This window comes from Achroia grisella, unplaced genomic scaffold (assembly GCF_030625045.1).
Source record: "Achroia grisella isolate CSIRO2021 unplaced genomic scaffold, CSIRO_AGI_Agris_v1 utg1179, whole genome shotgun sequence".
NCBI lineage: Eukaryota > Metazoa > Arthropoda > Insecta > Lepidoptera > Pyralidae > Achroia > Achroia grisella.
Window position 1 is genome coordinate 1001569 of NW_026712591.1, and position 23899 is coordinate 1025467.

At 31.5% G+C, this 23899-nt stretch overlaps 3 protein-coding genes across 3 annotated transcripts; 1 reads left to right on the forward strand and 2 right to left on the reverse strand.

The window, feature by feature from the left end:
- The first annotated feature begins 297 nt into the window (after positions 1-297).
- Positions 298-2194, forward strand: LOC131853022 (uncharacterized). Its single transcript, XM_059203816.1, has 2 exons — positions 298-828; positions 1039-2194. Exons 1-2 carry the CDS (start codon positions 516-518, stop codon positions 1410-1412), a joined length of 687 nt encoding a protein of 228 aa, XP_059059799.1. The 5' UTR covers positions 298-515; the 3' UTR covers positions 1413-2194.
- A 1205-nt stretch (positions 2195-3399) lies between these two features.
- Positions 3400-17595, reverse strand: LOC131852338 (phosphoribosylformylglycinamidine synthase). Its single transcript, XM_059203007.1, has 24 exons — positions 17475-17595; positions 16942-17358; positions 16526-16839; positions 14554-14690; positions 14253-14365; positions 13920-14173; positions 13224-13355; positions 12976-13104; positions 12059-12187; positions 11674-11748; positions 11261-11452; positions 10589-10762; positions 9919-10067; positions 9551-9754; positions 8976-9171; positions 8242-8371; positions 7476-7591; positions 7121-7389; positions 6711-6843; positions 6271-6372; positions 5824-5970; positions 5090-5306; positions 4542-4783; positions 3400-4077 (listed from the first exon to the last, which is right to left on the reverse strand). The coding sequence occupies exons 2-24, from the start codon at positions 17217-17219 to the stop codon at positions 3881-3883; spliced, it is 4029 nt and encodes a 1342-aa protein (XP_059058990.1). The 5' UTR covers positions 17220-17358; positions 17475-17595; the 3' UTR covers positions 3400-3880.
- Positions 17596-20026: 2431 nt separating this feature from the next.
- LOC131853077 (uncharacterized) lies at positions 20027-21769 on the reverse strand. The gene is made up of 2 exons (XM_059203884.1): positions 21332-21769; positions 20027-21065 (listed from the first exon to the last, which is right to left on the reverse strand). The coding sequence occupies exons 1-2, from the start codon at positions 21651-21653 to the stop codon at positions 20716-20718; spliced, it is 672 nt and encodes a 223-aa protein (XP_059059867.1). The 5' UTR covers positions 21654-21769; the 3' UTR covers positions 20027-20715.
- Positions 21770-23899: the final 2130 nt, after the last annotated feature.

The following is a 23899-nucleotide window of genomic DNA, read 5'->3' on the forward strand; positions in this document are numbered from 1 at the left end:
AAATGGCGACAGACGCTCGCGACGTTGATTTGTGTTGGCACTAGTAGCCGCGCGCTTTGTAATAAGCCGTCAAAAAACTGATTGTAGTTACTAGTAACTTATATCAGATCACTTTTATACAATTTTCTTTTGTAGTTTTGAAATGATTAACTATTCTCACTCATTGTTCATTCATCTAACTGAGAACTGAACGCATCACTATTACTTTAAATATGGCAACATTATTTTACAAAGTGACATTAGCTACTGTCAGCTAGCTTCGTCTAATTAAAAATACGACTATATGTCAGACCACGGATGATTAATGTCAGTCTTTCAGTTTTCATTTTTAACATATATCATGTTTGTTTTCGTTTTAATTATGTTATTTTCTATTTAAACTTGTGTGTTCTAAACTAGTGCAAGCTATTTAATTGCTCGTTGTTAATCAGAAAAGTGAAGTAAATTATAAAGCGTCTCATGTATAGAAAATTTGGTGAACAATAAAAATACTAAATTGAGTAATAAATTGCAAAATGACATATTCCCAGTATCCACAACTTATCCAACAAATAATATTAGGCGTTGGCTTGTACGACAAACAAAATGAAACATTAAATTTATTAAAAAATATATATAAATACGTTATAAATTCCCCAAGAAGATTTGAAAAAATTGCTACTGTTGGACAGCTATTGAAAGTTTTAGAAATCAGAGATGTACTAACGGAAAATAACATAGAACCTTTAAAAGAGATAGCCCAATTTATAAATGACGGAGGTGAAATTCTACGACGCATTAATGTGTATGAGAATACTCATATTAAGAAAGAATACTGTAATCACTATGGTAGGTGAAATTAAATACTTATTAAAACTATTTTTATTTCCGTTTAAGTAACTTGAAGTTTGATAACCTCAAACTTCAAGTTCTAATTAGATTTGAAATAAGATTTAGTAATTCTATGTTAATTAATTTTTTTATTCATTTGTGTACTATGTATAAAATATCATCTCACTATGAACCACATAATTAAATCTTTAACTTGTTTGTTAACAGATTCTGAAACAGTTCTGCCAGAATCAAAACCTAAACATAAAAATGAAGGTTTAGAAAATATACCTATTAATGGTGGCAATCCATACATTCACATGAGCAAACAAAAGAAACAAAGAATTCTTGAAACTGTTATTGAACAAATAGGTATTTTCTGGCGTGACTTAGCCAGAAACTTGAAAATCAGAGAATGTGTTATTGATGAAATTGATAAAGAATGTGATTCACTTTACTCTAAGGCATCAAAGTTATTGGAATTATTTGAAAAAAGAGCAGATCCCCAGAAATGGTTCAGTGATCTATGTAATGGACTAGAACGAGCAAGACGTAGAGATTTGACAAAATCAATACAAGATGTTATGATGATGAATATTTAATGTAGGTACAGTGGACTTGAGGTAATCCGGCCCCCCTTGTAATCCGACATGGTGTATTATTGTTTATTATTGAATATTTTTTAACAATCTTTGCTAATGCATGACTGAACAAGTTTGAACTTGTATGCATTTACCACTGTTGTACTCGATGAATAGGGTATTATTTTGATTAGGATTGCTTATTTTGAATTCGACTATTGACATGTGATGAAGATAGTGGTGCAGTGTTCATTATTTACTGTTTATACATTGTGTATTATAAATCAGCTGAGAAGCGAAAGCACATATCACTGACAATTAAAGAAACATGTGGTATTGTAGATTGCCTAAATCATAACGAATCCTTTACTGTACTTCAGAGTGCATATACATACATACATATATAACATAGAATCCCCACCACTGTACTTAGATATTTTATTGTAAACTTGCTGTACTCATGACTTTGTCGGTGTGGAAATTAACAAAATAAAAGGAACCTAAGTTGCTCCTAATTACATCACCTACTTGCTAATAAAAGTCCCGTCAAAATCAGTCCAGCCATTTCAGAGATTAGCCAGAACAAACAGACAAACACAAAAATAGTAAAAAATGTTATTTTGGTGTATTTACTATATTTATATTCATATGCATGTATAATAGTACAAAACGGTTATATCAATATTACATACAGACACTCCAATTTTATTTATATGTATGGATTGTGTATTGTAATCTTACAAGATTTTATTTAAATTTTGTACATAAAATAAAATAATTAAATATTATTAAACAATTTAATAAAATAACTTAATAAATTGATAGAGGGATTTCAGTTATTTGTTAGTCATTCCCTTTATTAGGGAATTACCAATAAGATACCAATTACTTCCAATGAGTATGAACTTTGGTTTGATTCAATGATATGAGAAAAATGTGAGAAATATTTTTTCATTGTGATCTTCAACTAAAACTGCTCATATTCAAAATTGGTTTTAATCAAGTTTAGAATCTAATCAAGTCTGCCATGCTGGTTTCAATGCATAACATTTTCATATTTTATACATGAACTATTGCATTAACTTTAAAAAAATCAACAGGTATATATTATAACAGCAATTGACAGCCTCGGTGGTCTAGTGGTTTAGTGGTTCAGTGTACCACTTCACTGTACAATAACATGGTATGTATGTAGTATGGTACAAACATTTGTATTCATGAGTATGATTGTTGGTATTGGTCTGGGTATTTTCTATGTAAAATACATATTTATATCATCAGTTTAAGCACTGCTTAGCTTGGGACTAGATGGCGTTGTGTGAATTGTCATGGGATATTATTATAACATTGTCATTATGGCTGAATCGCTGTAGGACTTACAACAGATGCTGAATAGCCTGAGTCATCTCAACACATCTGCCTTTGGATGAATTTGGACAAAACCAAGAGAATGTTCAACTGAGACTGCGAATTGGCAAGTATAGTGTAGGACACCCCACAGCTATATGGAGCGACAATATATATAGGGTTGCTGGTAATAATTGGAAGAGAAGGGCTGAAGATTGTGCCCTTGGTGTGCTTTGGAGAGGTAAATGTCTAGCAGTGGACTGCAGTAGGCTGATGATGATGATGAATAAGTATTAAAAACAAGTTCACTTTATTAATATTTTATTTGATATACTTATATAATTACATTTCTTAGCAATAAAAAATATATAAAATCTTACTCTCCTATACACTTGTAGCATTATGTATGTTCAGCTATCATAAGTTAAAAAACATGACACTTAGTGGATTTGTGTAAACTATAATTTCAATTTGATTTAGAAAAATATGGTTAAGTATTAGTACCTAGTACAGTTTTTTAAATATTTATCACAATTATAATAGATTATCTATATACATATATATATCTATGTATCTCAGTGATTGGATGGATGTTGCCATTTTCTATTGAAAATTCTTATTAATCTAAATGATTAATAAGAATTTTCACTCATAAAATAGAAAACATTTACTAAATATAGTATATATAGAATACCTTATTCCAGAACAAAGATCCCTACTGATCAATGTCGAAGTATATTATTAATGGATATTGCTATTGACTAATAATATTGTTAATGTATTATTATCGTCATCAGCAGAATATGGCTATTCTGCTTCCTCCTTGTATTAATAAAGAAGAAGCAGAATGCATTCATTATATAAATGATATTCGCAAATCATTTGGGAATATAATTAATACAAAATACTTAAATTTATGTATTTAAGGCACTAAAAATATGTACATATAACTACAACAACTGATTTACAGTAAAATATTCCTTAACAGGACATTTTAAATTTATTAATAATTTAAATTCTAACCTGATCTTTTTTTGCCAAACTTGTTTTCATACTGTGGAAATACTGCATTTTATACATTGTTATTCAATATTGGCAATGCAGACATCACTTGATTTCGATACTAACGCCGTTAATTATATTTAGCTGGTATGCTGCGATGCCCATACATATGCGTTCTGGAAGAGTCGAAGCCATGGTGAGGCAAGTGACTGTGGGTTTTGCGGTGTCTTGTGAGTAGACGACGAGAACGGACACTGCCACTGCAGCACGCATCGCTCGGGATGCGGCATCATGGCCACGTGCCGTCCGTCACGAGACACTACGCCCGCTATTCCTTCTGTAAATGTAAACAAACTAATAATAGGCTACTCATAAAACACAATTACATAATTGGGTTCTTTCAGTGCATATATGTGTTATGTTGTAGAACCGAGACTACTAGAGTAGCCAGCCAAACTAGTAGTAAAAGCGCTGAAGCATTTTAGTGTCATCACATGTTTCATAAAGTTATTTATTTTTGCCTTCAAAGCTGGCGCCAGTCATTACTTTAACTACGCACATGACACAAAATAGCTAATTTTAGTAAATGTTCAAAGCTTGTATAAAATTTCACACTGCACTTCCGTGCAATCGCATATTTAAATTCATTCAAAGTTTAAATATTTGTGTAATATCTTTGCGTAAAGAAGTTACTAGAAGGAATGTAGTTTCAAGATTACTTTAATTAAGATATAAAGTTAAAAATCTAAAATATGTTTTAACAGATTTATTTAATTTTTATAAAACTTCAAACCAACATACCAGGACTTCCGTTTGGATTCATCGGATATGCCTCCGTTGGAACTCCATCATCATCAACATACTGCATAGCAATTTGGCCGTTCTTTCTTATTTTATCGAGTAAATAAGATTCGGACGTCGTAAACCGTCCCTCTCCATGAGCTACCCACACTCCTAATACACTACCGCCCATGCCACGGAACCATACATTTGATTTACTTGTATCTTCAGTAATCTTCACGGTACTCCAACGGCATTCAAACCTAGCGATAAAAATAATACCCATCGGCAAAAGAATATAAATGTCTAATAATTAAAGCACTCATCACAATTTTTTTTTCTTTCTGTAGATATTTACTTTTTTAATATGTATTTATTACTTCTGTCTAATCTATTTCATTAATAAGGTAAGGTCAACAGCTGCCTTTTGTGTAGCTGTATTTCTGTTGAAGGATAAGGTTAGTATAGGAGTAAAATTACAAGTTAACTCTTTCCAACAGCTTGTTTTCCATTCACTTTGCATTCATTTTATATTCACATTTCACAGAATATTTTAATAAAATAAATACCTTTCTGACAGATTATGATCAAGAAATATTTGTGTCTGGTTGGCTGTATTGGAAGATTCTTGTGGATCAATCCATCCTAAGAGGGCCATTAATTGACACCCATTGCAAACACCAAGTGAGAATGTGTCTGTTCGTTTCTTGAAGTGTGAAAATTGTAATCGTAAGGACTCCGAGAAGAGAATTCCCGCAGCCCAACCTTTTGCTGATCCCAGTGTGTCTGCGGATGTAAATACAAAAATGACATATAATATAAATTTATTTCCTTCTTCCTATAAAAGGGACTTCGTTATGAACCTTATGTATGTTCAATAGTACACATTAAAGTGTCGTGAAAATTGCAATTTCACGATACATTAGAAACAATGTGAAAGAAATATGTAAAAATCTGAAAACAATTTAAAAAATGTTTAATGTCTACTATTGAACGTACATAATGTTCATAACGAAGCCCCATTATGAGAAGTAAAGTTGGTGGTCTCGGTACATTATTAAGAATATGTTTATACCTTTATGTGAATATACTAACGTCGTTGACACTTTTTTAAGCATAATGCCCATTCTAAAGAATTCAGTTTAATTTTTTGTTCTTATATTTGTATTATATAAAAATTAAATTGTATAATACATTGACTATGTGTACAAAAATATTTATATGGACTGGAATAATATCTGTGTTGTGCAAGGGTTAGCCTAACACAGAAAAATAAAAAACAAACAAAGCCATTGTTCCTTACCAGCATAACTGAAACCTCCGGGAAATACCAAGCCTTGAAAAGCATCCAAGGTAATCTTCTTATTTTGCAAGTCACTCATTGTCACGTCAAATACATCGAAATTAGCCATTATTAAGGATGCTATCATCTCGCGATCCCCATTTGTTCCTGTAATGGGTAGATAATATAGTATATCAAGATTTTATACATAATACATCTTTTCTATGCAGTGTTTGTACCTACTGTATACCATATTTTTCGAACTATAAGACTCACCACAAAAGTTTAAATGAAAATTTAGAAAATTTGTATTTTAATGTTACACATAATATTACCGTGAAGCGGTTATTTCCAAGACAAGTCTTGTGATAACTTCATTATACTTAGCTGTTTCTAAGTAAAATGTGTGACTTGTACAAAAAATACGTTATTTGATCCAATTACCTATAACATAACTACTCTACTTGCCTTCTTCACGGAGAACAGCTACTCTCACAGGGTTTGTTTTTATTAATGCTATGGAAGGGTCATAGGTGACCTTGTATGTTGCTCCCCTACGCTTTTCGAGATCTGAAAAAATTGCTCGTTATTTGTATAATATTACTTTCTCATTACATAGGTGTCGAATACTTTAAAATTGTGACTAAGTCTTTTAAATCAAAATACTTTCATGGAGAAATGTCCTCATTTATCAATGTAATCAGAGAAGTCAAACACTACACAATAAAAAGGGAAATTAAATTGCCTATAAAATTAAATATCATCAATAATCAATAGCTAGAAAGATAGATTGGTTTAATGTTTTTTTTTACTAATGTTGTGATAGTAAAGCAGCAAAGTAAGAGAAAGATTGGAAATATAGTATAGATAACTTGTTTCTAGAATCAACTGTACCATTTTATATTTACCTCTCCATTCTTGCTTCACGCAGTCAGAGTTAGCTTGTAGACACTCTAATTGATAACTTGTCTCTTCCCACATCCTATATATATCTATGAGCTCAGTGTCTAGTACTTTTTCACCATTCACTTTAATAAGCACCTGCAAAAGGAATTATAAAATTGATACACAATTACAATTATCACATAACTGGAATAGCAACCGTCGCCTAACACGAATAGCAATAATAACAACTCCAGAGGATTAAGGTGTTATATAAGGACAACAATGTGTAACATAGCCTTCAAAACAGAACTGCCTGGTGCGTAAGATAAACCTGAAAATATTGTCTTGTTTTACTTTAATACCTATCATAAGTAAACAAGCGAATTTATATTACATCAGTATCCATAACTTAAAAGTAAAATTAAAATCATACCTGTGAATTCATGCCATATGTTCCTGTGTTACCAATATAATATGCATTTACATTATTTTTCTTATATTCATTAAGAACATAAGACAAATTGATTTGATCAACTTCAACCACAATACCGAGTTCCTCATTGAACAGTGCCTCTATCCCAGATATTTTACTGTCTATTTGTAGATCTAAATTTAAGCCACGTATACCTCCTATGCCTAACTCTAGTACTGTAGTAATAAAGCCTCCTTCACTGATATCATGGCCCGACAGCAATTTATTCTCTGTAATTTAATAAAATATTTTATTACAAAAAAAAAATGTTTTAATTATACTAGTTATGTATTTGTATATAATATATATAAATTACCTTTTATTAATTTTTGTGTAGTTTTAAATAGTGATTTAAGAACGCGTGGATCATCAAGATCAGGCGGATTGTCACCCAATTGTTTGTAGCATTGTGCTAGAGAGGACCCTCCAAGTCTACAAAAATAAAATATAACGATATAGAAACAAAACAGTAAATTAAGTTCTATATATTAAAACTATTGCACAGTCTACTCGTACCTACTGAAGGCTATAACTGCTTGTTTTTCTTTCAGGGCTAAAATAATTCTGCCCTACGGTGCTTTTGCGCAGCAGCACACAGAATTAAGTAACATGCACGCATTGCGTGATACTTGTGTTGTGGCATACAGTTGTTTAGTTTAGTTGTTTTAACAGTTGTTTTTTGTCTTTAATTTCTATAAAAAAATTCATTTATCTATCTATCATCAACTATGCTAGCATTGTTAGAAATTTCTAATTAAAATATAAAAGCATTAAATTAATACATGATACATAATATGTAAATCTTGCATTGTTGTATGATTTGAAGGTGATGTAATATAATTAAAATTTATAATAATTTCTCGCATAGTATATAGTTAGTTATATTCTAGCAATGAGTATATTAAACAACTAATCGTAAAATGCTTGCTTTTTGAAATTACTTTCATTTTTGGCTGAGATAAAAGTTAAACATGAGGTAATAGTTAAAAAATAAAGTAAATTTAAAACAAATACAGAAAGTGATTGGCTAATGTTTTTGCCAATTTTCAAATGTATGAGAACGTAATCTGAATGCTACTAACCTATACTTTCCTGGAGTGACGGGAACATGTACAAGTGCAGAGCCTTCTCTTTGTAAAACTGGCTCTATTTTCACTCTAATATCAGGGCATGGAGCATATGTTGACATTACCAGAGTTCCCGGAGATTTTACTATCATACAAAAAATGACACTATTACACAAAACGTCTAAATATTTGTAGTAAAAACTCAACAATATGAATTAAATAACATTTTAACATGTAGAACACACATTGTATATTCTGGTGGAAATGTGGAATTATGTTGCGGTTGTGCAAGGACAGATTGATGGTGTACAGGGCTTAGTCATATATATTTACAGTTACAGAGTGTGAATGTTATGGTTAGATTTGTATTATTATCATAATACAAATCTGTAAATTTATGATTACATACCTAAATGAGATTTGCAACAGTACCACTTGCAAATCTTTGCTATATCTTATTTGTATAATGCCAACATAGCACAAAATCGTAACGGGTACCTCTGTCTCACCTATGCATTTCAGCTATTTGGTAAGCTATGCTTCAGTTGAAAGGTGATATGGCAGTGAAATTACAGTGTATGGAAGCATAACATTCATATCATATGGTTGCTTCTTACAGATGGGCCAAATGCTCCATGCAATTCCATTTACACAAAAATAATCTTGTTAGATCTATTATTACTACATACATTTGCGTGATGTAGAAAGCAGCATAATAAATTTCGGTAGATATCTTTTATTTGGCAAACCTTTTTCGGCAGCAACCTGTGCAGTCATAGAGAGCGAGTCCTTGCCGCCATCGACAGCGACGCCGAGGACCGCCATAGCGGCGCAGAGTGCCTGGCATGCTTCCACCAGTGTGCCTCCCTCCACCCCCGTCTTGCCCGGCCACATCCAATTTCCAGAACACTTCACGTCTTCCAACTCCGATATGACGACGAATACCTGGTTTGTATGGTATGCACTCGTATAAATCGATTATTTATATTCTGTATGAGTGCTATTAAATATATTTAATATTATTCATACAGAGAATTAGGAGACTTCAATAAATTTCTAATTAACTAATTTGTATGGACGCTCTTCTCAATATGTAAAATTTGTGTTCTTGTAATGTCATGGTCCCATTATTCTTTAGCACACATAAAAGTTTGCTAAGTTTGTGATTATATCAAATCATAATGAAAGATATTAGATTTCAGTCGCTTATGATCGTTTATTATTAAAGCTTTTTTCATTAATATTTTTTCTGTGTTACATTACACTCATGTACAAAACTATTTCTATTAAAATTAGATACTATAGTATAGCCAAAAATACTAACCAAGTTAGTGAGAGCTTCCCCGAGTGAGAGTCTTGCGCCGGCGGCTGGACAAAGCAGCCCCTTTATGTTCTGTGTACCCAGCGAGGTAGCGGCGCCGTTGATGGTGGCGTGCGATAGCGCCACCACGCCGCAGTCCGCTAGCGGCGTGTGTAGCGGACCTACGCACTGTTGCTGAGCTACAAGGCCCGATACGCACCGATCCACCTGAACATCCATAGCTTATGTAAATAATGAAATCGCTTCCACTGTCTGTTAAAAAAATTTAAACTACGCAACGGATTTTAAGCTAATGATTTTAATGACATATATAATAATAATTGCTTAAATACTAAATAAAAATAGTGTAAACACAACAGTAGATTAATTACCTTGTTAGTTAAGTATCGTTTGCTAGATACGTTAACGAGCCTTAAAACCCTATCCAATGCACTTTTGACAGTTATATCGGTGGGCAGTGATAATGGTGTTTTGGTTCTTTTATCACTTTTCAGATCAAATGTTTTTCTTGGCATATTACCTAAAAATTGTATCAAAATTTTTATAAGTTGCCACACATACTCTTTCCTTTCTTACTAATATTAGTTTGTCGCTCTATATTAGACAAGAACAAGCAAACAAATCCGAACAAAATATATGTGCATTTGAGTGTTACATTAAGTTTAATTTATTGTATCTGTCTACATAAAGGGTCGACGTGCGTCCATAGGCTACAACTGTAAACGTTAACCAGATGGGCAGTATACTAGATTGCCTCTGTAGTAGTGTAAAAAATTGCAAATAGGCACGACAACGACCAAAATTACTTCAAAGTATGAAAGGTGCAAGACCTTTTCACTTTTATATTTATACAACTTCAATTTTGTTTACATAAGGCGAATTTCTGTCGAGGTACTTATTTGAGGTAAAGCAGGTGTTTTATGTGTTAATATATGTGTGTGCAGGTGAATATTATACGACTTACAAAACATCCAAAATACACAATGGGAACTTTACTCAACTGTAATATTGATAATGTCAAGAAAATATATCCATACATACCTAATACTGCTTCTAAATGCAAATCAAAGGGCAACTTAGATTTAATTTCTGAGCTTAGTCTGACATTTCTATCGAGGTACTTATTTGAGAAAGAGTCTTCAATTAGACTCATATATCCATCTCCTGTAACCTCACCCACGAATGAAACAGGGCAACGTTCACGCCGACAAATATCTGAAAAAAATAACACACACCCAATTAATCTGAAAACATGTGTCGTAATATGGGTGTAGACTCAATAATGGTCGGAATTCTATAACCATTAGAGAAGGTCATAATGGTAGTTAAGTTTCCGCACTGAATATTTGTAGTATCTCAGATGCTAATTGTAGCGAAATTAAATAAAATAATATAAATCATTAAGTAGTAAAACTGCTAAAAATTCATAGCTTTGTATTACTTTTCACAGGTATTATTTTTAACGGATTTATTCTTTTATATTCTTTTACATGTATATACATACTTTACATGTGAGGTATTATTACATATATAAATTACTATTATTTTATTCCCAACAAATTGTTTGTTCTGACAGTTTGTCTTGTCATGGTAGAGATATAATAATAGAAATATTAGACAAAATCACAATAATTTATATTGAACAAAATAAAGTAAAGTAAATACCTACAAGTAAATTTTAAAATATATAATGGATCAATATTAATGCATTACCTTCTAATATCGCCCTATTCTGTTTGGTACAAAGCAGAGCGTCATTTTCCTGATACTCGGCACCCCACAACTCGAGGGTAGTTATTGTGGGGTCACCCAGTTGAAATTCCTTCGTATACACTACTGCGCCCTCTGGCTCCACAAGCTCTTTTAAAACGTTTCCATTACCGCCAGCTCCTTGGTCATGTATTGCTACAATTTAATTAATAATAAAATTAAAAATATATATTATACATTTTTCATACAACTCAAATGAACATATTAAGTATATTTCCAATTCATTTAATACTACTCAAATTTTTACGTATTAATAATTATTCTTAATATTAATTAATCTTTAATATATGCATAGATATTTGTTAATATACATATGTTATTTATAATGGTTAGAGTAACATATTTAATTTACTTACATTCTACTGGATTTACTTCTGCTTCTAAACAGGCACGTACAACACGATTGAGACGGTTTCCCATTTCAGCATCACCTATTAACAATATACAAAATAATAAAGTTGTATGTTTGCATATTACTTTATTCTGAATAATACCAATGGGTTACAAGGACACAACACTACAGCTTTTACGTAATATGTAGCTATTAACAATATTACACACACAAAACACCTAGACTAATACAAAAATTCATACCCATGGAAATAGATATCTGTATTATATGTGGATTGAACCGCCGACCACTGAAAGGTGAGGCAGAGTGTTATTCCGATGTACGATCCAGGGCATCTTAATCTTAAATAATGGAAGCATTTAGAAATTATGTACATTCTAATTATGTACCTCTTTGTACAGCACCGAAGTCTAGAGCATGATCTCTGCTATCACCGCCTTGTACTGCCACTGACGAAGCAGCACCGCCGCCCACTCCGATGCGGTATACTGGTCCACCTACCTTTACCAGTAACATACCTACAATTATAGATATTCTAATTAATTAAACATCGAAGAGCAAAGAAATACAACAAATATTGTAAAGTGCTCTAGGGCTATAAATAAAAATAATAAGCAAACCTTTACAACCTGTATAAAATGATATAAGAAAATATGAGTTGTGAATGTTAATCTATACATATAAATAAGATTGGAGTGTCTGTTTGTAATATTGAAATAACCGTTTTTTACTACATGCATATGAATATAAATGCGGTACATACACCATAATATTTTTTTTACAATTTTTGTCTGTGTCTGCTAATCTCTGAAAAGGCTGTACCGATTTTGACAGTATATTTTTCGGCAGGTATCTGATGTAATAAGGAGTAACTTAGGCTATTTTTATTTTAGAAAAATTCATTTATTTTAGAACAATAAAGTTAAATTCCACGAGGACGAAGTCGCGGGAACAGCTAGTATCATATACAATATTAGACAGCACACAGGACCATGTATGTACATTTGAATAGAACACTAGCTAAACGAAATGAAATAAAAACGGAAACGACATTACGGAATACAAGAAATACGTGAATGATGGATGGAAATAAGATATTTGATTTATTTTCAGATAAAAGTAAAATTGGTTTCTTGTTTATTTTCTAAAAAAGAACATCCCATTTCCCTCCTCGCTGATAATGTAAGCCTTCTGTAGGAGTTGTGTATTTCTTGAGTAATGGATTTAAATACAAAGAAAAATTTAAATACTTTCTTTTTATAATATTATTCTAACTTAACTCAGAAGAAACTAAAACTTGTGTTACCTTTCTCTGGATTCTGTTTCTTTATCATAGAGTGAGGCATATATCCAATACCACCACTGAACATTATCGGTTTGATAAATTCTTCTCTCACTTTATCAGCATTTTTCAATCCATAGGATTGTACAAAACCTATTGTGATAAACATATTTACATTAAATATGACAAAAACATACATATGACTATAAATTTTTGGCAATGGATTATACACTATTATTGTCATGCTTTATATGTATCTTTTATAATATTACCTAATATTACTGGCTCTCCAAACTTATTTCCATAGTCAGAGGCTCCATTGCTAGCATCAATAATAATTTGTAATGGACTTGCAAAGTTTCTCGGATACTCCCATCCTTTTTCTTCCCATGGGAGATCATATCCTACAAGAAATAATTATTGTGTCACTTTATTATACACAAATACAAAATATTGACTTGCTTTAGTCAGGTCAGATGTTCAGTGTTAGTGTATTGACGTAATACATAATCTAAATGTTTTCAAATCAATTTTTTATGATTATTTTCAGTGTCATTTATAGATAAGGAGTAGTAAGTACAAAACTAAGGCGTATGTACATCGTGTGACGAGCTGGGCACGCCAGCTCGTCACACGATGTACATACGCCTCTATTTTGTAAGTGTAATGGATGAGTCACGGCCAGTATGGTATTTGATTCCGAATTTCCCTTACGAAATGTGTTAAGTTCGGATAACATATTACAATTCAAGGTTTCTTTAAATTCACCTATCAAAATATGGTGTATAATCTGAATTAATTTTAAACGGGTTGGGTATAAATTAAGATGTATATATGTATGTTAAATCACATTTCAGGTAGTGAGTGAAAACTTCAAGCCTAAATGCTACGGTCATATTAAATATGTGATATAAAATATGTTACGTTAGTATACCATACAATGAAAAATTCAAAACAAATCTACAAACCTGGTATGTACAGATTGCCAACACTGTACCCGGCTGTGCCCGCAACTGTGTGACCCCCTCGACCTACACCTTGCACATCTCTTATACGACCCCCAGTACCAGTTGTAGCACCACTGAATGGAGCCACTGCTGTGGGCATATTATGAGTTTCTGCTGTAAATATTATATCAGATTCAGTTATCTCTTCTAACACCTGAGAAGGAGCTCTCACATCTTTGGGTCGTAGTTTTATATGTTTGAAACCTTTGACTGCACTGTAACAAATGAAAATTTTCAGTAAATCCTCAAAGATGTATATACCTATGCATACAATATTATTAACTTGTTTATCACCTGCTATTATCACCAAATTTGATAACATTATTGTCGTTTGATGTTTTTTGTGTATTTGCAACCATATCAATAAGAGATTCTCTTATCTCTTGATCATCTAAAATTAATTTACCCTGAAAAAGAATACAAGTTTAAGTTTTACCCAACAGAATAAATTATTTATTTTAATTATTAAAGTACACATTTATAATCTGTGATTTCAATATTGACATCTGATAAACAATATCACAACAGAAACAATGATTTGTTTTAAATTTATGAAGTTTTGGTTTTAATTATATTATTTTTATCTTATTCGTACCTTGAAAAACCAATGTCGCGAGTGTTCACTATTACTCTGAGCGAGATCAAAAAGTTCAACACTTGTTGGATCCCTTTTCAACTTATTAACAAACAGATCCATATAAAAATCCATATCCCATACATCAAATGCAAGACCTGAAAAAAAATTAAACCCTAAATTAATAATACGATGAGATTCATATATTAATAAATAATTAGTGCTTTCCGTCTAGGTAACTTGCTCGGTACTATTTACTACCTGTGAAGATATATATATGTTAAGGTTCTGCAGTGAGTTATTGATTAACACTGCAAAACATACCATACCATTGATATACAACTTAACAAAACAAGCAAAGGTTGGTTAAGTAAAATTTTTTTTAAAAGGATTGATTACAAGCCCATGATAAAATTTTATTGTAACTCAATCAGCCGATTCATTTATTACGTCCTATAGGATAAAATTATTATGATTACATAATACATATTGTACATGGGTAATTTGACTATTGAATTAGTATTTGAAAATGTAGTGATGATGAATCCAATATTGCAATTCCCTGTTATGATTGAATAAAATTGTTTATCAAAATGAACACAAAATTGTATATATAAGCAACAGAATGAGGTCAAATAAAATGCTACATAATTCATTCAATACATATTCAATACATAATATAAATTAAAGTCACTTCTGCAGTCTGTTCATTTAGATCTTTAAAACTGTACATTGGATTTCGAGGCAGTTTTTAGCAATAGAGTAATTCAAGAGGTAGGTTTATATGTATAATAATAGAGGTTTAAGTACATATTTAAACCTTTATTATTATAGTATAGTATCATGAGGATGGGCTATCATTTATAAAAAAACAGATGAAGTCAGGGGTAAAAGCTAGTTAAAAAATTACCTGTTAAATAATTTCAAGAAGACCAACTACCAGACTATCTACCAGAATTTCATTTTAACTATTGTAGTATTTCTTTTAATTAGATTTATTAAAAGATTTTCTAAATAAGCGGGATATTGTTTAATGCCATTAAGATACTTTTCATAAAAGAATATCAATGTGAATTTTCAATAATTGTGTAAGACTGTTAACTAACCTAGTTTACAAAATCGAAATATCTGGAAGAGACGAATGGCAAAGATACCATACACCGACTCACTCAGAGCATGACCTAGTCTGGTTTACAGACGAGTCCAAAATAGGAGATGATGTAGGATATGATGTGAGATGATGTGGAATATGCGGTGTAAAACCCAAAATCTGCAACTATATAGGCTTAGGAAAATACGCCTCAATCTTTCAGGCAGAGACTTACGCCTTAATTAGATGTCTGGAAGTAATCCTAAGCCTCAACTAGATTAATCAGAACATATACATTTATTCGGACAGTCAAGCTGCTCTACTAGCTGGCAAAGTTAGGGGCAAAAACCGTCCCACTGGGCCCCGAACCCTACTGTGGTGTGCCTCGTTGCCTAAAACTGGGACATCTCAAATTAATAACCAAACGAGAAGCACTGAATCACTGGCAAGAAATGCCAGGATTAACACATTCAAAAGACCTAATATCGGGCTTCTCGACCAAATACTCCAATAGACTACTGCTATTGAGTAAAAACAACATATGCATGATGACTAGGGCCCTCACAGGACACTGCAAATTAAACAAGCATATGGCTAAACTAGGCCTATGCACGACAAGTATCTGCAGATTCTGCCAAACTTAAGAGGAAACGCCGCTTCACATCCTATGTGGTTGTAGCCCACTCATGCATAAACAAAATATCTCCTTTGGAAAGTTTACACTCTTTCCTGAGGAGATAAAAACGATCGCTCCTAAGAATATCCTTCAATTCTTGTCCCTGACGGGTCTAGGTAACGAACTCTGAAAAGGGCGAGCACAATAGATCTATGTAGGTCGCAGTGCTACAGGTGCTACACATCTGACAATAGCCCAAACAATCCAATAAAAAAAAAAAAACTAACCTAGTTTCTGATTTACTCTTTCCATTGCTGCCTTGCCTTGTTTTTGCAAAGGTACCACATACCAAGGTTCCAGGTTTTTTGGTAGTCCTTCATTAAAAGTGTGTCGCGGAAGATTCTCTTTTGTATATATACATTGAGTCATTCTATCATGTAAGGGTGTTGCGAGATTTTCAATTAAGATTTCAGACACATTTTTCAGTTTTGCAAATGTGATGAGGTACCTAGTGGAAACTTCAACACGAACAATATTGCTGAGTCCAACACTCTCACAAATCTGAACTGAGTTACTAGAGTCCGCTGTAGAAAAATTGAACCTGAAACATATTTTCATGAGGATTAAAATAATTTTTATAAAAATATGGTTTTAATTATTACTTATGGTTTTAATTATTACTTTTAACTTGAACAAATTTTACCTGGGTCCAATTTCAATTACAAGTTGCCTTTCACTAACAGATTTATAAACTGTTTCATTTCTTAATGCTTGAGGATGAAGTGGTGAACTTAGTAGCCACTTCAAGATTTTTATCTGGTTTATGTTCAGATATTCACACCCTTCAGCAAGTTCCACATGATAACAAAGTTCAGTTGATAACTCTGTTACATCTGAATCTATTTGTTTTAATTTATGCAAAATTTCTTTTGTTCTATGAGTACTAAATCCATCAGAGGAAAAAAATCTAATAATGCACATCCTGATAATTTACTGTACAACTCAGTTGAAGGTTCCTAACAAACTGTCAGTTTTAATAATATAAGATACAGTAGGCAAGTAGTAGATAAATGAGTCTCTTACATCAATGTCAAAGATCAAATAGTATCAATGACTATATCTGAAACAGACAAACAACTTATGCAATAATAACAACAGAAACTAAATTAAGCATAAACTTAAATAAGATATAGTAATACAATGAACTTCTTTCCCAGTGGGTCAACATATACATACCTACATCAATCAAAGTTAAGGAAAGTTCCATTCCATTTCATTTCCATCACTTTTGGATATGTCAAGAGTCTTCAGCAATATACATCAAATATTTTTATTATATAGAATAAGTAAATACATACATAATCTCTAAAAACCAGTACTCATAAAAATTATATAGCTATACAAGATGATTAATATTAATATGGTAATATTATTAAGTAATATTTCTTTAGTAGTAATTTTGGAACAAAAAACAGGGTTAGGTACATGGTAAATCAGGTGATATGATAATATGATACATAATAGGGTTTATACTAATATTACAACGTAAGTAGTCTCAAAACATTTATTCAAATAAGAGAAAGTATGTTACATTTCAACGACTATCTGGCTGAATGGATCTTAAACAAGTTTTAAATTAAGACAAGTTGTATCACGTGCACGGATATAAGCTATATTTTATCTCAAAGAATATCTAGAAGGGGTGAAATGAAAGTTTCATGCAGACGAAGTCGCAGGTAGTATTAGATAAAAATATAAATTTACTAGTCTAAAGCATAAGTAGCAAAGCTAATGTGTCTGTAATATTGACTTTTACTAATATATTCAGTTTCAATTACTTTCGATACAATTGTACAAAAGTAAACATAAGTTTATAAAAACTAACACAGAACTATTAAATAAGTATTTAACCAAATTTTAAGTTTGCATTTTATACCTTCGTACTATTCGCAGCGATTTTGCAGGCTTGATTAATATGATATAAATTGTATTTCCAACTTATTTAAAAAGTAAGGTTATCAGAATACCGTATATATAGCTCGTTGCTTGTTTACTTTATTGTCAAAAATGCAATATTAACATAAGGATGTGCAAGCGAAACAAGTACCTAAATACAAATACTCGATAGTGTTGTTCGATACTTTTGGTATCGAATCAATCTTACGACATAGCATCTAAAGTTCTAAACATAAAAAAAATTGTTGTAGATAGAACAGATAAGAAAATCTTACAAAGTTACTTAGTTGTGCCGAATGCATGAAACAGATAGAAATTGATACGATGACTATAAAAAAGAACCTTCACAGGTTCTCAAGTAATATTAAATAGTTGTAAGGCACCAAATTTAAAACTTATATGTGTGTGTACTTATATGAGCAGTATCGAAGTGATTTAAATTTGTATGAATCGGAAAATACCTAATTGTATAGTTATGATAAAAAAATAACGTGTTCAGTCAAAACTATAAATGATATGTGTATACGTTACCCACGACTTTGTCCGTTGTTTTCACCTATGTAATACGCCGTATGTTACGTAGTATCATTTATTTAGTTTGTGCTTATATCTGTTCTTATTCATGGACAAACAAACTTGACTTCAAGTCAAGTTTCATTTAAATCTATTCAGACCAACCGTCTGAATAAATATAAGTCGTGTGTCGTCAAGAATGAATAAACCCCGCTTTTATAATATAGGATAAATAATTGCTATTTATTTTGTAGGGATAACGGAATAGTGTACTCACCTACGTCCTCTACTAGTAAAGGATTATAGAACGTGCACGAGATGTCTTTCGTCGAAACTAGGAATTAGATAAATTGATTTACAGGGAGCGCCGCGTGGAGATGGATTCATAGCTAGCAATAGATAAATTTATTACTAGACCCTATTACTAGATGCTATTATATCCTAATAATTTGCAATGATTTCAATACCTAGATGAATTGATCGAATCTATAAATCAATTCTTAGAATTAGAATTCGTTATTACATTGTCTATGGTAAGGTTAATAATTTGAATTTGAAACAGTTGTGATAGTGTTGCCACCTTAACACCTTAGTGGTATTAGCAAATAATGAATGTTTTTAGAACAATTTGCTGTGTATCAAAATACAAAAACTTATGGTTTTTATAAAATGAAAAATAATGTATGTTTCTTTTGCGCACAAAATTATATACATTGTGGACTTAATGCCTGCATTCTTTGTCAGCCAACCGTCGCCTTTACAAAGATAATTAAGCGGTGTAAGTTAATAACTAATATTGAAGTATAAAACACAAATATAGAAAAGTAATATATATGCAAAAACTAATGTACTAGAATATATAAGCTCATGGATTACATATATTATATTAAAATTAAACTATGCTATGCTCTATACTCATAGAATATATCTTCCGACATGACTTTTGCTGTTAAAGAAATTTCGAATAATGTTGACGCAAAGATCTTTACACAGTGAATTTGGTACGACATCATGTGAGGCCAGCATTCCAAAGATTGATGGCAGAAATAGTAACTGATTGATTTGAGAAATTACAATGATGAGGAGTATAGAGCAGGAGATTAGAAGAAGAGGGAAGGTCACGAGAATGTGATGAACTTAGAAATTAAAATATTTCTTTGAGGTTCTGAGGATCTAGTGGATCATATAGAACAGAAGCGTTTGAATAAAATTCTAACACCTGCACTGGTGGATAGGATGCTGTTTCAGCTTCGAGTGGAAGCATATAATATAGTCATACATACAAACATTATATACAAATAAGAAAATCAGTTGATTTTTATTTTTATAGGTACTAATCACATTCAGTCAATAATGTGTGCTTGTTTATATTGTGCATGTTATAGGGTTGCTAAATTGGACAATTCATAACCCTTATAGGGATACCTGAGAATTTTCTGCATCAACATAAAAATAGCAATTGACAAAGTATGGTAGCAGTTATTGAAGATTATTGTTGATAGTAGGAATCTGTCTCACTGGAGATTTCACATTAAAGATATATTGTTAATACAAATGATTTTATTTTACAAAATAGTAATGAAATACATTATTCATTATAAATTCATCAACAATTATCACAGGTAAAGTAAACAAGATTTTATATATTTGTCTTCCTGGGAGGATGTTTTCACAGAGTGAACAATACAATATTGAAAGAGACACACATACAGTAAGAGTTATTCCTTATCATTATTGCTTTGAAAATTTAACTGATATTGGTTACACTGTCCTTTATTTCAATTTGTTAATACATATGAAAATTAATATAATACATATTAGGAATTTCCATATGGCAATTAAAATTGTGTTATAGGATTGTCTGTCTGATTAGGTAGAATCGTTGTTGCTTGCTTTAGAGTATATTTTATGTATCCTTAAAAACTTTATACTTTCAATACTTTTAACTTGATTATTATGATAAGTATTAACACAGCTTTTTCGTCAGATTTATTATTTTATATTATTATTATATGTTCATCATCATTATATCCTGTATCTTTTTGGTCAAGTCTTCCCTCTTGGCGTTGTCTAGAGCATGACAAAGAATAATGAACCAATTTTGTCTATCTGCCTTTACTTTATATAAATCCATTATTTTTGAAGCCTTCATATAAAGATCATCATTAGCTTTATTAATTTCATCTATAGTGCATTCTCTAATTTGTAATTTTCTACCAAGAATACACCAGTATGACCCAATTTGTTCTTTAATGGTTTCATATATTCTATATTCTTTCTGTGTCAAGCTGTTGTCCAGTGTGTTACGATTGTTAAAAGTATGACCCATTTTCTTTTCTAATGTTATATTTTCAGGATCTGAAATAAAATATGGTAATTACAGAAATTTATTAATTAAGGATATAAATACTGAATGTTGAGGATTGGTTTATATTTGAAGAAGCTCAACAACATTGAATTTATTTATGAATCAGTAATTTCATAATATTATCATAGATATAAGCTACTTGTAACAATGTTTTTAAAGGTACACATATAAGATATATAAGAATGTACAATATATATAAGAATGTACATGGAAAAAAATTGTAATAAATGATAATAATAAACTCAATAAAACTCACAATAGTGGTGATAATCGTGTTGGTTATTTCTTAATTCGTAATCGGTTATTGTTCTCAGTAGATCACTGCTATTATTTGTTCTTCGAGCCATTTCTTTCAAGGGTTCTATATTGTCTTCCGACAATACATCTCTTATTTCCAATATTTTTAGCAATTTTCCCAATGTGTCTATCTGTTCAAAACGTCTAGGGGAATTTATTTGATCTTTATAAAATTCTTTCAAACTATTCAGTGGTTCATGATCATGAGACAAGTTGCTCACAAACAAAGTTAGGCTAAATGCTATTTTTTGTTTTAATTCTGAATATGTAGTTGCGATCATTTTCTATTATAAGCACTTAATTTAAATTAGTACACGTCACAATAAACACAGATTTCAAATAAAATAAAAAGATATTACGACACCAAATACAATTACTATTTTTCAAATGACAAAAGTGACAGATTGATATTTGATAAGCAATAACAATAATAGAATCAAATATAGATTATAATAGTTACGTGCCGCCATCTATAAATAAAACCCGAAAACATTAATCGCTTGTTTACTTCACACGCTGTATTATTATATTTATGTACATATATTATTCATCATATACATTATCACATATGAATCAGTGTTTGAATTTAAATTTGAAGTAATTTTTCGGCTGCAATAAAATAAAATACAGTTAGTTGCGTCACGACTAAATGTAATCTTTTTTTATGTAATTAATTACAACGTAACGGATAAATTGGCGGATAATATGGCTTTCGTTCAAATAGTGTGAACGGTTCGTTTTAGGAAAAGAAAATACTAATAGAAAAGCTGAATAGAAAAATTATGTTTATTGCAAAAATTTCTAAATATCTGAATTGACACAAAAAAAATACGTCATTCTCTCTTTTTAAAATATTGACAAAAAAGAATTGTACATAAAACCTCAACATACTCCGCCCCTTGCGACTATATCGCAAGACAGACAAACAAAATAAATTTCACATTACTTCTAAAATCACAAACATAAAATAACCTATAAGTTTAGGCGGTGAGGTATTTTTACGACACGACCAGTGCGTGTAATTGGACTCGCACATTTTATCAGTCTCGACACAATGTGTATTGCTCTTAGTATCCGTAAAATCTCCTGAACTAACTTCTAATGCATACAACCGTTGAACAGGCCTTATACGATCACCCATAGCCGTTTTAACTTTAGCTACTCTACAACTACCATCAGGACCTGGATAAATCTCTACAATTAAACCTAGTGGCCAATATAGACGTTTGGTATTATCACAACCCACCAAAACTACATCACCGACTTTATGTATCTGATTCCGATGTTTCTGTTCTCTTTGAATCAAAAGTGACAAGTATTCATCCCGAAATCGTTGCTTTAAGTCATTGCTTAACTTTTTTAAATATCGCCAACGAGACGTCAAAATATTGCCATCTATGTGACTCAAATCATTGGTTTCATCTTCCTCCATATCTAGCTTCAGAAACATTGCGGGTGTCAAAGTTCCCAAAATCTCTGAACTTTCCTTTATATAAGTCAATGGTCTCTTATTAACTATACTCTCAACTTCACACAAAATCGTAGCGAGTTCACAATAACTAAGTGACGCCTTTCCAAGCATTCTACGTAAAATTTCTTTGACAGTTCTCACCATTCTCTCCCAGAACCCTCCCCACCACGGCGCAGAGGGTGGCGATAATCGCCATTCAATTTTTTGAGTGAGGCATAAAGAAGAAACTTCCTGCCAATTCATCTGATTCATAATATTCGCAGTGCCTCTAAAATTTGTCCCATTGTCGCTATAAATTATTCTAACTTTTCCCCTTCGTGCTAAAAAACGTCTTAATGCTAAAAGGAAATCTTCAGTTGATAATGAAGTGCACAGCTCTATATGTTGCACACGTAAAAGGAGCAATCCAGCACTTTTCCCCTGACTTCAGTAATAATGGTCCCGCAAAATCTGTACCTGTTACTTCAAACGGAGAACCACATGTTATTCTATTAAAAGGAAGTGGAGCTGGTGGTGTAAATCCAGCTTTCGCAGAATAACGTTTGCAAATAACACATTCTCGTACAATTTTCTTCGCAATTCTTCTGATTCCTACAATCCAATAATTTTCGCGAAGAATACTTATTAATGTTTGAGAACCACAATGTAAATTTGTTACGTGTGTTTCAATGACAAGTCTCATAACAATCACATTGTTGCTTGGCAACAGGATTGGTGTACGAAAATTTTCTGTATCGTTCGACAATGTAAGTCGAGTCTTGATCCTTATTAAATCATTATCATCCTTAAATGTATTTAATTTAAGATTCAAATTTGTATTATTAAAACTTTCTTTTTGTATAATGGCCAGTATAACCTTTTCAGCTTTAATATATTCAGTAACTGATATATCACCTTGGTCTTTTCTATTATTTACTTTACTACTATTTTTATAAAATCTTAAGCACCAGCTGACCATTCGAACAATCTTTGAATATTTAGAAAAATAAAGTAATATATTAGAAAATATCCCTACAGTAAGAAAAATCCCTACAGAAGGTAAATCAGCAGGATTTA